At 46.2% G+C, this 16336-nt stretch overlaps 6 protein-coding genes across 6 annotated transcripts; 2 read left to right on the top strand and 4 right to left on the bottom strand.

Annotated features, from left to right (window-relative positions):
* Positions 1-535: 535 nt before the first annotated feature.
* Positions 536-2477, bottom strand: N7533_010714 (uncharacterized protein; the record flags this gene model as incomplete). Its single annotated transcript, XM_057107364.1, has 3 exons — positions 536-1641; positions 1699-2334; positions 2393-2477. 3 exons carry the CDS (start codon positions 2475-2477, stop codon positions 536-538), a joined length of 1827 nt encoding a protein of 608 aa, XP_056954742.1.
* An 871-nt stretch (positions 2478-3348) lies between these two features.
* Positions 3349-4835, bottom strand: N7533_010715 (uncharacterized protein; the record flags this gene model as incomplete). The annotated part of the gene is made up of 2 exons (XM_057107365.1): positions 3349-4685; positions 4751-4835. 2 exons carry the CDS (start codon positions 4833-4835, stop codon positions 3349-3351), a joined length of 1422 nt encoding a protein of 473 aa, XP_056954743.1.
* Positions 4836-5343: 508 nt separating this feature from the next.
* Positions 5344-7161, top strand: N7533_010716 (cytochrome P450; the record flags this gene model as incomplete). Its single annotated transcript, XM_057107366.1, has 2 exons — positions 5344-6394; positions 6449-7161. The coding sequence occupies 2 exons, from the start codon at positions 5344-5346 to the stop codon at positions 7159-7161; spliced, it is 1764 nt and encodes a 587-aa protein (XP_056954744.1).
* Positions 7162-7327: 166 nt separating this feature from the next.
* Positions 7328-9471, bottom strand: N7533_010717 (fungal specific transcription factor domain-containing protein; the record flags this gene model as incomplete). The annotated part of the gene is made up of 5 exons (XM_057107367.1): positions 7328-7778; positions 7860-8095; positions 8181-8603; positions 8662-8981; positions 9057-9471. The coding sequence occupies 5 exons, from the start codon at positions 9469-9471 to the stop codon at positions 7328-7330; spliced, it is 1845 nt and encodes a 614-aa protein (XP_056954745.1).
* Positions 9472-11415: 1944 nt separating this feature from the next.
* Positions 11416-12448, top strand: N7533_010718 (class II aldolase/adducin family protein; the record flags this gene model as incomplete). Its single annotated transcript, XM_057107368.1, has 3 exons — positions 11416-11713; positions 11780-12183; positions 12248-12448. 3 exons carry the CDS (start codon positions 11416-11418, stop codon positions 12446-12448), a joined length of 903 nt encoding a protein of 300 aa, XP_056954746.1.
* Positions 12449-13177: 729 nt separating this feature from the next.
* On the bottom strand, positions 13178-16198 carry N7533_010719 (chitin synthase; the record flags this gene model as incomplete). The annotated part of the gene is made up of 6 exons (XM_057107369.1): positions 13178-13853; positions 13935-14355; positions 14424-15093; positions 15177-15538; positions 15609-16023; positions 16094-16198. 6 exons carry the CDS (start codon positions 16196-16198, stop codon positions 13178-13180), a joined length of 2649 nt encoding a protein of 882 aa, XP_056954747.1.
* Between the last annotated feature and the right edge of the window lie 138 nt (positions 16199-16336).

The raw sequence follows: 16336 nt of genomic DNA on the forward strand, positions 1-16336 counted from the left end.
TTGGTTGTTTGCTAGATAGTTGGTTGATAGGATACCTCGGGATGATACCTCGGCAACGCTGACGTCATTCACTTCTGTGCCGGCATCCCGAAGCCAGAGCGTCGGATCCCAACATTTTGGAAAATATCTAAAAATATACAAAACTCACGCATGGTGGAGAAATTAGAAGTTCAATTATCAAACAGGAAAATTTAGAAGATTCACGGAGAGGCTAATCTTCGTCTGTGCAACTAACGCGAAGTCTCATCTTTAAATCCAGCTTCAAAAAGATTCTTTGGTTACGTCCCATGCTTCTACTAAGGGGCTTGATTTCTTTGTTCAGCTTGGAACGTACCAGTGAATGTAGGATGACCTTTTTGGAGCCCTGGAGATTTATCTGTCATGGATATTGAAGTATATCAAAAGCAAGAAGATTCTATTGATGTGCCCAGGAGGTTCCGTTCTATGAAATTGAAAGATATTTAGTTGTATGGTACAAAATTCGCACTCGCGTAATATTCAATGCCCTTCACACTCAGTCTCTTCCAAGCCTTGATCAAAACGCAATTCCAGTAAATGCTCGCAATTTGTCGAAGTGGAGGACTGATTTGTTCTCTCCATTTAAGTCACAGCGATAGATATTACCTCCAAGATCAGTCACATAGATCGTATTGTTCTTGGTATCAAGCTTCAGACCAATCGCCTCGTTGAAATGCCGACTCAGAACCTTAAAATTGTGTGTATCTCCAGTAGAGGTATGGAACGCATTGCCGGATTTGTCAAGCTGTAGCCGATTCAGTGAGTTGCCATAAGGAATCTCGCCACGATCGGTCCAATATAAAAAGCAGGACGTTTCGTCGATCTCGAGATCGATAGGTTCCGGAAGACCATCAATGATGCATTCGATATCGGTTCTCGAAGCTAAAGACTGGTCTGCTGGCAGCGAGATATTCGCGGAGAAAATGCGCCCTTGGCCACTTTTAGATGGGCCCTTCTGCGTCCAGTAGAACTTGCCCAGCTTTGGCGCAACTGTGATACCAACACACCAATTCCTAGCATCTGCAGCTTCCTTGGAGTCGTTCGGGTTTCCGGCTTGCACAATCTTTTCTAGTTGACTGCCGTCGAAATTGCAGCGATAAACGGAAAGACCTTCGCGATCGCAGAAATAGATCTTGTTCGCGACCGTGTCGAGTGCCAGTTGCTTTGGTGTGTTGATAGAACCTTTGGAGACTAGCTCTTTTGTGGTGTTTTCTTGACGATCAAAAACAAGCACGCTGCCATCGTTCTTTCCGGGAATTCCCATGTTTGTCCAGAACACTCTACCGGTGTGCGGATCCACGGCTACACCATCAGGCAGTGACTGATTCTCCACAAGCGTTTTCATATGTTTCCCGTCTGTAGATAGTTCAAGAACCGAGCCGGATGTCATTGTTGGTGAAGCCGCTGACAAGCCAAGGTCCAACACGATTAGAGGTGAATTTTCTGAATCGTCGGTGATCTGGGATTTGACTGGAGGATATAATCCGCCCTGTGAGCTCTTGGTGCCCAGTTTGCCGTGCTTGATGTAATTTTTAGTCAGATAGTCAACAGTATTCTCCGACGAAATTCCACGTTCTTGAACATAATGAGACTCAATAAACGCGACTGTGTCCAGGCCAACCTCTTAAGTTCATGAGTTAGTAAATGCTAATGTCACGACACAGGCTTTAAGAGACTTACGATCCATCATCTTACAGGGAGTCGAACGTCCATTGATGAACATTTCGGTCCACAGGGTATCAATTTCTTCTGGCACAGAGACTCCTTCTGCCAATATAGACAGGGTCTCCCTTTTGACAGCTGCCCAAAGACGGTTGAAAATGAAACCAGTTGACTCTTTTCTGGCAATGAAAGGCAATGTATTTCCCTCTTTGCAACGTTCGACCAAGAAAGAGAAAATCCCTTCTTCGGTATACCCATCGGTCATGAGTTCCACGACCATGCACTGCGGCGGCATGTAATAGTGCATATTCAAGATCCGTTTTCTGGCAGATTCCGATACCTTTTCAAGCATCTCCGAAGACCTGTAGGACGAAGAGTTGGAGGCCAAAATGCAGTCATTTGGAGCCTGAATGTCAAGCTGCGCGAAAGTGTCGATTTTGAGCTGAATCTTTTCAGGAACAGCTTCTATCACAAGCCAGGCGTCAGCCAAAGCATCTTCTATTCTTTCGAAGGCCTGTGCCGTGCCGATTCTATCTTCAGATCCCTTGGCATATGATGCGACATTTTCTCGGATGTATGCTAGGCCATCTTCGCGTTGCTGATCACTTGGATCGCGTAGGCGGACATCAAACCCTGCGGAAGCCCAGATACATCCTAAAAATATCTGGTGTCAGTTCTAAGCTTTTTGCATATAGCACAATGATAAGCTAACCTATCCGTCTTCCCAGTACTCCGGCACCAAGTATGACGACAGGTCTATTCCTGTAGTTCTGAGGAGGAGTCCAACTTTGATGCATCGTGGAAAGAAGATAATATCTTGGTAGAAGAGAGAGCTGCTTGCTATGTCGGGATGATCTTGAAGCGTTCTAGAGCTTCTTGAGAGGGAATGGTACCAGTAAATATAGCTATTGGACATAGGAACCATAATTTGTCTTTCCGCTCTCGGAGAACAGTCACGGAAGACTCGGAAAGCAGCGATAGATCGGTATACCGAAATTATACAGAGGCAAGAATTCCGACTTATCCGCGGCGGCGTAGATGCATAGTTAAGGAAATCCTCGGGAAGACCGAAGTTTAGTTATGAACCTCGGAAAACTGACCTCGGGAAGAAACCGTAACTACCTTTTCGGCGCAAATTTGCTTTTGAACCATAATTTGAAGGCCAAGGTGATGGGCACGACTAGGACTGTCATATCTTGTCCGAATCTAAACTTCACCTTTGTTGACTAAATGGCGTAGAAAGTGTAGAGAATAAATCATAGGCCCAGATTTAGAATCCTGATACAGCTTGAAAATCATTTCGGAATCTCATGCATAATGATCATTATAATATGAAAGTACTAACTAACAGAAGAAGCCCATGCAAAAAAGCCAGATTAAAATTGCTAGAAAATTTAAATCTTTTGTTTTCCGGCTGTTAAGTCAAGAGTACGTAAACTTTTACCAGTAACAGTCTAAACTACAAATCTCAAAGGACAGATTCACTCAATATTAACAAGCCAAGAAATTCCCAGGTTATGCTAGTATTCTTAAATCCGGAATGATACTACCTACGAAGAAGAGTTTTCAAGATACCTATCTAGATAGGTGTCGGAATCAAAGATAAGCAAATGAAATATTCTATGATACAGCAAGAGTCTAGGTACTTGACAAGGCGGATCTTTAAGCTCAGAAGCAGAAGATCTGATCCGTCATTTTAGGCACAGTCCCAGGGGCTTCAAAACCTAGGCTAGATAACGCCTTTTTGGAGGCATTGACCATGCCAGGAGGTCCGCATAACATGATTTTTGTCTCCGAGGATGGAGCAGGGAGCCTGTCACACATTATCTCACGTGTCACATATCCCTTGCCGTATTTCCAGTTTTGTGGAGGATGGTCCAACATGTACCATAACTTGAGGTTCTTTGGATATCTTCGAGCAAATTTCTCGAGCTCATCCCGTAGCAAAATATCCTCCTCTGACCGATTTGCATACACCAAGCTGATCTCTGTGGTATCTGTTTCGTCTTCACATATGGCACGAATGAGCTGGTACATCGGGGTAATTCCTGTTCCTCCTGCAATCATCCCAATGCGACGGCAAAGACCGTTTTTGTATTTCATGGCGCCCTTAGGACCACGGAAGAGAACCTTGTCGCCGACCTCTAGATTTTCGAGATACCTCCCAGTGAGTAGGCCATCCGAGTAGCATTTAATCACTAGCTCCAGGAGGCCAGAATCCATGTTGTTCGACGTTGGTGTATAAGAGCGAGAAACAGATTGACCATCAATGGTAGCTTTTATAGCAACATGTTGGCCAATAGGAAGGCCAATGATATCTTTAGGCCGTGGAAGTGTGAAAACAAATCGATAGACGTTTGGCGAGAGCTTCTCCTTGACGCTCAGTGGAAGCTCTTGGTATTCCTTTGGATCGAGGAATCCCTTGGCGAGGTGTGGATTAGCCTTTGCCATCCTCTTGCCCTGGCGATGTGGTGGATATCGAGTAAAGCCGGACTGTATCTGGGTGAGGCTTGACAATTTTGTACCAATGATGACACCGATTGTTGTAAAAAGTCCACCGGCTGAGATGAAACCTTGCGAGAAACCGCCGTCGCGCAAATTTATTTTCGGCACCACCTCGAGACTAGCATGTGCAAAATTGGGCACCAGCCGCAGAAGTTGAGTCTTGAAATCGGAAAACGAAAGATAGCCACGCTTGTGAAGAAAAGCGAGTAATGCAATTCCCCCGACAGAGCCAACGGTAGTTGTAATTGCTCCCGTAGCGGAAGTGGTATTCTTCACGACAGATATTTGTTCTAGTGGTTGCTGGACCACTCGAACCGATTTAGGACGTGTAAATTCGCGAGCACCCTTCAAAGTACCAATCAAATAAACCGCCAAAATTTCGTCGGCATCGTCAGAATGCCCAACGTCCTCGTATGCTTCCGTGGCGTCTGTTCCGGCAACGTCACGCAGAACATCGGCTCCGCCAGGATGATCACGAACGTAGTCCGTAATATTATAGACTAATTGAAGATCACAGAATAAGTAAAAGCGTCGATTTTTTTATGTCTCTCGAGTTATCCGTTACCTTTTCCGTGAATTACTACCCAGGTATCATGCTTTGCTTTGTGAAGCGCAACATCATCGGCGGTATACTCCGCAAGAGATGCCATTTTTGAGGGTTGGGATGTGGTGTTTCGTCTGTTTTCAGACAGAATGAAATACTCTTTGCACAAGTTTGGTTGAATCACCTGCAGGGGACTCGGAGGCTGAAGAACGTACAATAGAAACTGACAACCTTGGAATTGAGTAATAAACCAATTGGGCCCGAGAGGACTTCAAATACCCAGGCAATATGTTTTATGTTTTAATTCGATAGGATTCTGACCTCGGAACACCGAGTATATTGTCTAACATTATACAGGTCCCTATTGGTCGGTGATGTTTCCCATCTCCGAGGTTCATCCGAGTTTGGCGTGGGGCGCCCCTTTCCGAGATAACCATACCTCGGGAAGCCGATCCGCTTACCGGTGAATTTCCAGGACCAATTTGACTATCTTGTGTGATTGCCTGGGAACAGTATAAATTTGTATGACCTCGAAGTGTTGTGTATTTAAATCGAAGATTCCACTTCAGAGAATAAAAAAAATTGTACATCATCGAGTCTGCAATTCCCTCACCATGACGCTCCAAAAGTTCCACCTTTTAGGCGATGAACTCTCAATCGCAAGACCCATCGAAGTCGATCCTCGTGCGCAGCTCAGTGAGCTCAGAAATCTCGTGGCCGCCCATTTTGCCATCGTCGAGCCGAAAGGTGAGTGCAGGCATTCGCTCAAGATTGTCACATGCTCCAACTATGAAGGAGAGGAACCCTTGGCTAAAGATTACATAGGGATTGAATTCCAGACTCAGGACAATGAATATTTGTCTGATGTTTCAGATGTAATTACATCATTGGACCCCGTGGCAATTACAATTGATGGCCATGGTGTTCGTGATCCACCTGGGCCGACTGGTTTACCTTACGTCGGAAACTACTTCGAGGTTTACCCGGATCACCTTGGTAACCACCAGCGTCTTTTCGAGCAATACGGGCCATTGATCAAGACGACAAATATGGGAAGAACGACGTATCAAACCAACGACCCTCAAATATCCGCCATTGTTTTCGCGGAGTCTGACTTTTTCACGAAAAAGATCAATGAAGCGCATCCATTGTCCGCTCTGAAAACACCAGCTGCCGGAGTTTTCCTCGGAGATACAGATACACCTGAGTGGAAGATTGCTCATAAATTTCTACCTCCTGCTCTTGGTCCAAAGGCAGTGCGTCATTATGCCCCAACGATGCAAAAGACTGTTGAAGATGCCTTCAAAGTGTTCGATGCGTTCGATGAGAAAGCCGAATCTTGGAATGTCTACCACTATATGTTGAAGCTAGGATCACAGGCAGTGGGGAAACTGACACTTGGCTTGGACTTTGAGCATTTCAACTCAACTGAAGCTCCATTACATGAAATGGTCCATTCAATAGCTGAGATCCTGACGTTGAACAAGAAGGTGACCTCGAAAGGTGATTGGTATGGCCGCCTACCATTTGGAGACCCTCAGAGGCTACGACGTGTGAAGTCTCGCGTTGAACAAATGGTCGAGCAATCTATTGAACAGGCGGCACGGGGTGGTGTCGAAGACCTTCCTCTCCAAGATGCAGCACTCAAGGCCTCGAATATGGTTGGTAAGTTTGAATTTTATAGTTTAATTAATTTTCAGCAATTGACAATTTGCGCAGATTATGCCATTCGTGCGACCGACAATAAAGGAGAGAAATTGCCTAAATCTAGCTTAGTGTGGGCACTGGTCGTGGCGACTGGTGCTGGATTCACCACCACAAGCTCCCTTCTTTCCTGGCTCATCTATGGCCTTGTGACATATCCTGGGATGCAAGAAAGGCTCCTGCAGGAGCTCATTGACAACGATATCGATGAAAATAGCGAGATTACTGCCGAGGTGACCGACCGCCTTGATTTCCTCGATAAATACATAAAGGAAACTCAGCGCCGACATAACCCTTCATTTCAACCCGGTCGAACTGCTAAAATCGATATGATTCTCCCCGGGGGGTACAGATTGCCAAAGGATGCGGTGGTAATCCCAGCACTTCATCATATCCATAATAACCCGGCCTTGTGGGACAACCCCCAGAGATTCAATCCCGATAGATGGGATACCGATGAAGTGAGATCTAGACACAAGGCTGCATATATCCCATTCGCCACCGGGCAGAGGATGTGTATCGGCTTCAATTTCGCGCTTCAGGAGATCAAGGTTTTCCTTCCCAAACTCATATACAGATACAAGTTCTCTCGTGATGGTGATGGGCCAATTGAATATGATCCCATGTTTCAGCTGATTAGGCCGAACAATCTCTATGTTCATGCAGAAAAACGTGTCAAATGGCCGCCGAAAAGCGAAAGTGACACTGCAGGATCAGAGTCTGTATGACCAGGAGGGAACATTCCTTTTCGCGTTTTCCTTTTGTGAAGCCTAGCTGAAAGCAAACAAGAAGATAGCAATCAAATGAGTCCTTATCCGTTCATTATCACTAGCATAGAGAGAAGTAAAATTTTCATCCGTGGGACTTTCTTTGTGCGGAGAAAGTAATCCGGACTCAACAGGAATCGAAATGCCAGAGGTCATCGGAGAAATCCAGAGACAGAGGATTCGAGAATAAGATATCGAAAGCAGCGGAGTCCTCCTGTTCGTTGGGAGCACACGTCTCATAAACATCCGAAGGGAAAGAAGCAGTATTATTGGTAGAAATGGGCGCGATAGCAGAGTTAGACCCGACATGACGCCGCAGTGACTGGCTGTGAAAGGAGGAAGAAGGGTTTTCGACTTCGATACCTGCGTCGCCATTCTCGATGGCAAAGTGGGACTGTGATAACGCTATGAAATCCTCACAAAGCTGTTTTATGACGGTGATTGGGTGACTGAGCGAGACATTTGGCATCAGAACCGTTGCCAATGTTTTAAGCAGATTCAGGTCCTCGAGGTGGGAGCTTGTGACGGTGTTGCAGAAGAGAACAAACCAAGCTGTTAAAGGATAGTATATTAAGGTCCTGTTTGGTGTTAACTTGAACATTAAGTGTTGCCATTATTTTGAGGCAAATGGGATGTTATTTGAAAGGGTATTAACCGACCAATGTAAAAACCCGACGGCGCGATTCTTTTCGCTTATAAGACAGATGGCCACCAAGGAGGACAATTCCTGGCGAGCAGATCGGAGAATCAGATCACCAAAGCCGAGGGACTGCCCTTGTGACTTCTCAGATAGATAAAGAGCCTCAGTGCGAATAGAATTATAGGCAAATTGGATTGCAGTAATTTCGTTGGCAGGTTCAAGCCCCTTCCAACAGATCGATGGTGATGATGCTATCTATAGCGACGCGGTGAGCTTTGCATTCTTTTGGAGAAGGGAGATAAGGAGGTTGAAACGAGCATAAGCAAGTATGATAACGAACCTGTTCAATTCGTTGGCGCACCCTTTCCATCTTCTTTAACAGAACCTCCGTGGAGTTGCGCAAAGTGTGTTGAGCCGATCGTGCTTCGGTGAAGAGGATAGTCTTAGACAACGATAAAGCCTCATCTTGTACTTGAGCCATGATGAGGTAGATATTGAGCAGCTCTGATGTTGTAATATCGACATGTTGGTCAATAACGCCTGGTCCGGGATCGAAGTACCACCGACGAGGTTCAAACTTCCATGCGTAATTTTTATCCAACATGTAGCACCAGAGCAAACAGAAGGATTCTTCTTCCGTCCTAGTGGCCCTGCCATGTCGAGGTTGAGCTAAATGAAGCTCTAGGTCAGTAGCGACCCGACAAGCAGTCCGAGTCAACTCGTAAGCAAACTGCGCGTTCCCGGACCCTTGGTGAATGAATATCTGTTTGGTCAAGTCAGATTGGGGAGCAGCGGCGGTAGCAGGAAATGCGGGGACTTACGCCGCACAAAATGGCCTGGAGTAGCGAAAGGGAGGGAGTGGTCATGAGCCGAATCCGATTCAAAGCTGCCAAAGCAGTTCGTTTATAATTGAGCATCCTTTGTTGTAAATGGTCGGCAAGTTCATCATCATGCTCCCCACTCGCAAGAATGGTGACCAGGAACTTTTGAGCGGCGGCGCTTAAACAGACTGTGAAAATGTCCTTTTCATCTGTTGATACCTGGTTTGATAATAAACTCAAGCCCATATGCTTCAAGCTCGACTTGGATACGTGTTTGAAATAATCCCAAACATACGAGCCACCTTTAGCACTTCCAATGTCTATTCAACGAAACAGCACATGTTAATTCATCACTTTTCATTGTAATGTTTGCTAAGCGAGAAGGATATTCTTACCTTGCAACATCCATGCAAGAAACTCAGGCGATACCGACTCCACCCTCTCGTTATCGGGATTTAGCCCTGACTTGGACACAGGTATGGCCTGTGTCGCATTGACCAGAGCGGACTCCAAGACTTGTTGAGCTTGACGGATTAGTCCCTGCTGAAACCCGCTTTTACCTCCCAGAAAGTTGAATTCGATTTCGATTGGTCTCATGGGCGAGACCCAGGCCGCCACTTCATTTGCCACCGGCATCTGTGACTTGGAATGAGTGAGGCCTGCCCGAGATGTTGCTGTAGTCATATCGTTCTGTACATCGTGACGTAGTGGATGGCCATCCCCATTTGACTGGCCATCAGAAAGCTGTGAAGGAGAAGAGGCTCCGGCGATTTCCGCTGGAAATACCAAGTTTGGCGGGTGTAGCTGCATGTGATCTGTTGTTTCCAGCGTTGTTTGGACCTTTTTCGGGAGCCTCCGTCTGCTCCGTTGTCTCAAGCACGAAACATTCTGATCCTGGCAATTGCCACATGGGATTCCTCGGTCGCAGCGGACCTTTAGTTTGACGCATGATCAGCCATGTATATACGCGCAATAAATCGCTCAGCTATGGTGTCTTACCTTTCGCGTATGGCAATTATCACACTAGAAAATGTTAGCATGGTTCAAGATACCAAGCGGGAAAAAAAAGCAAATCTTAGCCAAGAAATGATTGCATACCGCAGGAACGGGATAGGGTGAATGATGATCATCCTCCCCTGGCTGAATGGTTCCGTGTTGCGAGGCTGTCATTTATCTCAGGAAACACGATCTAATGTGTAATAATGAATTGAACGATGAACTGGAAGGAGGTATGTGTTCTTTGCACAATAGGTGCGAGCATACTCCGAATTGACTATGGCGGAGGTCGGCGGAGGTCTGCTCAGGTGGATAGGACTGGGCGGAGCCTAGTAATAAGTTCTCTCAGGGTGGGTGCCAAGCAGGGCTTAGGCAAACGAGGCGGAGAAAAGTCGAACGCCAAGAGACCCACCAGTGGGTTCCTTGGTTTGTATATCGGGATTGGCTGGGTTTTAAAATCGAAGAGCAGGCACCAAGGTCTAAATAAAGAAAAATAGAAATAGGAGATACCAAAAATATCAAGAACCTTAGAACCTTGTAGCAATCACTTTACCATATCGGTATCTTTTTATCAAAGATAATGGATCTACTATTCCGATATTATCCCCTAGGGCTAGCTGAGAATTCTAGGGCGGTGCATACGTGATGATGCATTCGGCAACAAAAATGATTCGGCTTCTCCAAATTTCCAAGACCTTCGATGTTTTTAGATCAAGAGGCGTTGAAGCATTTTTGCCCTTGAATAGTTCCTTGCTCTAGACATTCAATTTCCTATTCAGCTTGATGAGGTCATCTCCAGTCAATACTTCCAAGATTTGTCCACATTTGTGCAGGAGAATCGACCCGGGGATATTTTGTCTTGTCGTTTCTTTGTGCCCTACTCCAGGGCTGACGTGACAGTTTTCTATTTATTTACCGAGACTGAGATATAAGCGCTTTGCTTGACCATGGGCCCGATGTTTTGTAGATAAGTTGTGGCTTTTACTCAAAGGTTGACCGAGGAGTAGCGGCCAATCCAATCATGATATACACTGTGGTTTGTATGTAAAATGGACCGACACTTTTGCGTTCGAACTATTGAAGCTGAATTGGAGTGTTTCATCGTCCACTGGACAACCATCCGGTGAATGATTGTCCAAGTTGAGGGTGGATCAATGATCAAGGCTTATGTTATGGGCCCCGAAGTCGCTGACAGCCGACCCAATAGAGACCAGCAAATTTTTAATATTATAACCTCAATCAAGCGATCCTGGGAACCTCGAAATCTGGGGTTCCTAGGTTTCTAACGCTCGGGATCCACTTCTAACTTCCTGCTTGGGGTTCAGCAGGTTCAAGTTGGGCTCGCACAGCTTTCCGATGCGGGGCTAATATTTCTTATACCTCGGGTCTTGAAACAGCCAATTGAAATTATTTCTGCCTCCCTTCGCTCATATTAATTGGCTTGTATCTATGTGCTGAACGGCAACTTGTGCCAGGCTCACCTGTGACGCCTGCACGGAAACCCCGACGTGGAAGATCCATTTCGATGAGGGGGTTGAATGACGCGGAGATTTATCCGGTGTCAAAATCATGTTGCACCATCGGAGATCCATGCTGTCTTGGGTATGAGCAGGATGACAATCAAGAAGATGAATGTTTGCCCCTTAATACGCCTTCTTGACTCCTCAGCCGACGGTCACTCAAAGATCATTATCATCGATACTAACCACAAGCCAACTTGAAGTCACAAGAAACAACAACCCTTTGACAGAATCCACTATGGCCCCCTCAGTCACACAAACCGCGGAAGCGAGCACCTTGTCATCGAAAATCCCCCTTTCCATCAACAAGACGGAGGGTCGCCCAGAAGCTCAAGAGGTTCAGTCACTCGGCAGGGCAAAAGATGGCAGGCTGCTGAAGATCCGCGAGTACCCCAAATTCGCTAGCCTTGAGGAGGAGCGACTCTATCGCAAGCAACATCTTGCTGCTGCCTTCCGCGTCTTTGCTGACCGAGGCTTTGACGAGGGTATTGCCGGTCACATCTCGGTCCGGGACCCTATCCTAACCGACCACTTTTGTAAGTCTCTTTGATCGTAGCAGAAAGCACGTTATCAGCAGTGAGCTAATGGTAATCTCGCTGAAGGGCTTAACCCCCTTTCTATGCATTTCTCCCTAATCAAAGTCTCCGACCTGATTCTGGTCGACGAAGACGGGTTAGTTGTCGAGGGTGATGAGCCTATCAATTCTGCTGCCTTCACGATCCATGCCGCTATCCACAAAAATCGCCCTGACGTCCATGCCGCTTGTCACGCACATAGCATCCATGGAAAGGCCTTCGCTTGCTTTGGGCGCCCTTTGGAGATGCTAACCCAGGACTCCCTGCGATTTTATAACGACCATGCCGTTTACGACAGCTTCAACGGCGTCGTTCTAGACCCACGAGAAGGTAATCGTATTGCTGAGGCACTCGGAAGCTGCAAAGCCCTTATTTTGCAGAATCATGGTCTTCTTACCGTTGGTCGAAGTGTTGACGAGGCTGCTTTCTGGGTAAGCTCTAACTGCCTATTCTACCCTCTCTAGCAATCCAATCAGACACTGACAGCGAACATAGTTCATCAGCCTTGACAAGACCTGTCAGGTTCAGCTTCTTGCCGATGCTGCGGCGGCGGGCGGATATAAGAAGATTTTAATCGATGACGATGAGGCTCAGTACTCGCGCAAGAATGTGGGTGGTCCTGATAAGGGTTGGCTGGCTTTCCAGCCTTACTACGATGAGATTCTGGCGAAGACCAACGGTTCCTTCTTGGCTTGAGCAGCAAACAGAGCTCACTGTGGCCCGTTTCTTATGTAGTAGTGAACATGTGAATATGCCATTTAGTTAGTCTTAGTGACCAAAGAACAAGGTTACCGAACACTGATCCGTTCAATTATTTGACGTCCTGAGTCGCGACTGGCCTAAAAACCGCGAAAAGCTGGACATCATACAAACATTCACAAATTGATCCCTCTTGATACGATGCTACTCCATAATCAAACGCCTGGTAGCCGTGGTATTGTATCAGTAGACATTTTGAGACCACAGATCGCTACTACATAATATTTTGCCAAGTGATTTCAATGACAATCCTACCGTTCTACTAGTACTAGTACGAGAAGACTCTGGAGGAATTCCAGATGTGCCCGAGTGAAAAGAACCACTAAGTTAGCCAGGTTACGTAAATTATGCTGTACTAACACACTGATATAAAATGCTTCGGCTATCAAATGTAACAAATATTATCCTTACAACATCAGCTTGACACAACTCCCAACGCGACCTTCTTCAAGTTCTCGGTTGGCTTTCCTACTTCCGAGAAAAGCAACATGAAACACCTGTTTTACCCAGAAACCATAGTGCTCCAAAAAAGCGAAATATCGATAGACCTGATGTAACCAAGAGAATGACTTTGAAGTACCATGCTGTTCGGGTAGTGGATGTACTCTAAAACAGAATTAGCGTAGAACTCGAAGCTGCCAGAGGCAAGGGAGCGCCCCTGCTCTGTTAAAAGAAAAGAAAGGAGTTAATCACCGTCAGACATAGATTTGTCACGGAAGCATTATTGATCAAAATCACCAACAGAGCATTTGAAAGACTCCACAACAACACTAAGTTAGTGCGGAAGGTCTTGTAAGAATCACTCAAGTCTGGCTTTTCTTCCTCTACTGCCGGATTAAATGGAGTCAACGCTCGCTTGACGGTGAGTTCAAATTCAGTATCGATGTCTGCTTGCGGTTGATCGGCCTCCTCGACAAAATTCGTAGATTCGGTATCAGATGCGGTGTGAGTCTGTGCTGAGGGGAGCGCAGATACTTGGTCGGAGCCTTTGGTTCCCCATGATACATCGTGCCAATTGCAGAAAGCGTACACCATCAACACGTTGATCGAAGAGGGCATCCCGAGGAAGTAGGCCCAAGAGGAGGTGACCATATGCCATGGGTCAGCATATAGAATGCTGGCAAGGACATAAATGCCGTATGTGGAAACTAAGGCAATCAAAACCAAGCCGCTTGTCGAAGTGAATAGAGAAGACAAAAAGCCGCCGAAACCATTATCGGTATCTAGGCCCAGGCCCCCTCCACCCGAGAACGCTTGTGCAACCAAATAGAATGAAAGAACAAGAATATAGGACTGAACGATAGCGAAATACACAAGGGCCAACAAATAAGCGAATTTGGATCTGCAATTCAGGTTAGCTATCATTCAAAATAACCATGAGGCTGTTGGTGATGTCTTGGAGTATGATCGCTGGCTGACTCACCCTTTTGGTCGATTACCCAGTGCCAGTACATATTGCTGGATGAGGAAGATTACATATGTTGTCTTGATGACATTGTTAACAATCGGGGTTGCCTCATTCCCGAACGGCCAGCCGTGATTTTTGTTTGTTGAACTGGGAACTCCCACGATGTCCATAATCACCGAGGTCGTTAGCCAGTAAGATGCTTCCAATTTCATCAGCTTCAGGCTCGCAATTTGGAGGTATGACAGCAGCTTACCGAGAGAGAACCAAGTCATGACTAGCTGGAGAAGATTGTAGATGAGTTGTACATGCAGCCAGGCCAACCGAAGGAGATTGTGGCCACTTTTGTAGATTCGAGTGAAATGCACGATGGAATAAAGACCGGCCGCAAATGACCCATTGAGCCATCGTCGTCTTTGTCCAAGAAATTCAGCGGGTGCTAAAATTCTTCCATCAGTATTCATGAATTTCATATGAGAAATGCAACATGCGAAGGATAATCCTTACCTTCAGGGACATCCGTCTCACCCTTTGAAGCCTTCACATAGGTCAAATGCCATTTGAACCCGGCCTTTGCTACAAGTTCGAAGCAAAGAATCCGGTCCTCTGCAAGGAACATGTTTTTCTTGAATATGTTCATCCCTTCAATACCCTTCGGACCTAGCCTTGCCGATAAAGTATGGTCACCGTGAAAGTATTGCTCCAGGGGGCGGCCCATGATGGCCCGATATCGGTACGCTGAAAAGGCCCCCGGAAGGACGCTCACGTAGCCAAAGACACTCTCTAGTGGCTTATCTAGAATATTGGAGATTTTGTATTCGAAGTTTTGTGCGGCCACAATAGGGTTTAGGAGCTTCTCCCAGCGTCGTCCTAAGAGGGCATGTATCTCTCCACAAGCACCCCCTAGATTTCTGTCATTGTAGAATGCCTCCCACAGATAAAGCAAAGACTTGGGACCTGGCTTAGTTCCTGCATCAATAAGAATACAAACCTCTGGATTCAAGATCCGACCGAACGCATTAAATAGCCAGCGATGGGAATTGATCTTTTTGCTATTCTGCTGTTTCAGACAAAATATCATCTGGACTGGCGGGAGATTCTTTGCTGATTCGTCTCCGGGCCTTGGGCGGATAAGCTCCTGTGCTGGAGTGACAGAAAGCTGAGTTGTATATTCAAACTATAACTTTTGTCAGTCTTTGAAAACTTCTGTAATTTTGTGATTATCACAGGACACCAGGGGGTATGATGCTTCAAACGAACAATATGAGCAACAGTCTCACGGCCATCAACGTCCCGTTTCATGATTCCATCTTGGTAGATACCAACAGTAGCCAACACATCCAATGTGTCTTTATCACATGGGCCAATACCGTCGAAGACCAAGCACACCACGATCTTTTGCCACGCAGGTCCTCCTTTATTCCAAAACTCAGTCTTTTTCAACTGGACTATGTCGCGGACGTTTTGCATTACTCCGTGGAGTGTGCGAGCAGTGAGTACTTTATCCTCGTTGTAGTAAGTAATGGCTATCAATAGCTCCGTATATCGGTTGTACATCGCTGCACGGAGGTTATAGCCATTACGAAGATTGAATTCATCCGGATCGCAAGTTGCCGCAGTGTCTGGAACATAGTAAACTTGAATCAGTATACACTTGAGGGCATGCCATGTTTTTTTTTCGACCAGACTTACATCGTAAGTGGGTAAACTCTTCAGGCGGGCTGCTAGAGTCATTCAAGTATTTTGGCTCGATTGCGTTTCGAATCGCGCTAGGAACCGGATAGTCCACACTCAGGACTGTGCCTTGGATCAAATTGATTTTGCGTGTAGGGTATCGTCGCAGCCGACTAGCGCCACGTTCTTGACGATGTTGCCATCCTGATGATGTGGCTTCTTGTATATCAGCAGGTACTATCGTTGGACCTCCATCAAGTCCTCGGCTAGTCTCGTCTGTGTCATCTGCAAACGGGTTTCCACTGTTATCTTGTGCGTATCTCTCGACCAGGCTATATCCTCGGGAAACTTCAGTTGATGGAGGACTGGCTGCGGAGTGGTAAGATGGCGGCCTTCTAGTAGGGTACGAGGAATTATCCTGTTCATTCTCTCCCTGTGATATGATGAGACGCCATTATCCTGACTGGTGTTTTTCCAAGCTTTCAGAATGAGACGAAACTTACCAAAAACTGGACATTCTCATCTCCAGAGTAGTTACTAGCCGAAGCATTGTCTCTTGGTCCTGGGTAAAGAGAGAGTGGATAGCTGCGTTCTGCATGTTGAACCATGGCTGTTGGCCCAGAAGCACTGTTCTGGCGACGTATCGATAGACCTGAAACCGATAGTAGTATGTTTAGGCAGAATCGCCGGCAAGATCAATGTTGAGCAAAAGAAGAAACCGTTGAAGATTGAGGATAATATGGGAT

Source organism: Penicillium manginii (genome assembly GCF_028828005.1).
Source record: "Penicillium manginii strain IBT 31320 chromosome Unknown utg000008l:1.0-3226943.0:1.0-3228205.0, whole genome shotgun sequence".
Lineage (NCBI taxonomy): Eukaryota > Fungi > Ascomycota > Eurotiomycetes > Eurotiales > Aspergillaceae > Penicillium > Penicillium manginii.